General features: G+C 48.4%; 1 protein-coding gene across 1 annotated transcript; it reads right to left on the bottom strand.

Moving 5' to 3' along the window:
* Positions 1-90: 90 nt before the first annotated feature.
* Positions 91-595, bottom strand: LOC107682296 (myocardin-like; the record flags this gene model as incomplete). The annotated part of the gene is made up of 2 exons (XM_016478581.1): positions 516-595; positions 91-362 (listed from the first exon to the last, which is right to left on the bottom strand). Coding segments are annotated over exons 1-2 (323 nt in total), but the record flags the coding sequence as incomplete, so codon positions are not given.
* Between the last annotated feature and the right edge of the window lie 47 nt (positions 596-642).

The following is a 642-nucleotide window of genomic DNA, read 5'->3' as shown; positions in this document are numbered from 1 at the left end:
GTGTGTGTGTGTGTGTGTGTGAGTGAGTGTGTGAGTGTGTGTGTGCTTTGAAAGACACACTGTGATGATTTTATCCAGTGCTGCACTCACTTGTGTGTGGTGTTCTGGCTGAGGGTCTGGTAGCTGAAGCTCTGCTGCTGTGGATGGGGGTTCTGCTGGTGTTTCTGCTGGCTGAGGATCTGTAGCTGCAGGAAGAGCTGCTGCTGCTGCAGGAGACATGCATACGCCGAGTCCATCTGCAGCGCAGGAGATTTCTCTGCCTTCTGGTCCGGCGGGATGTACTGGTGGTACTTCAGCTTCTTCACTTTAGGCTTGATGTCTTTGGGTTTCTTGTGGCGGTTCTTCTCAGACATTTTGGACTGCTTTGCACAGTAAAAGCAGAGAGGAATCAGATGAGTTCATAAAATGAGCTGATATTAGATTTATGCGAGCGCTTCAGATGTTAGCATTACAGTAACGTATCATCATCTGCTTTGTGTGTGGAGATTTGAACTGCACGAGATGTTTAGTCGTACCTTGACTATTGCAGGAACGGGAATCGGAGGTGTTTGCTGGCTGTTCGTCATGTTCTCCTCCTGGTTCTGAGTGCTGCCGTCTTCGCTCTGAGACCCCTGAATCACAGACAAATTAATATACTGTCAT

Source organism: Sinocyclocheilus anshuiensis, unplaced genomic scaffold, assembly GCF_001515605.1.
Source record: "Sinocyclocheilus anshuiensis isolate Anshui unplaced genomic scaffold, SAMN03320099.WGS_v1.1 C32024193, whole genome shotgun sequence".
Taxonomy (NCBI): domain Eukaryota; kingdom Metazoa; phylum Chordata; class Actinopteri; order Cypriniformes; family Cyprinidae; genus Sinocyclocheilus; species Sinocyclocheilus anshuiensis.
The sequence above is the reverse complement of the archived record's forward strand: the minus strand, read 5'-3'. Positions and strand labels throughout refer to the sequence as shown.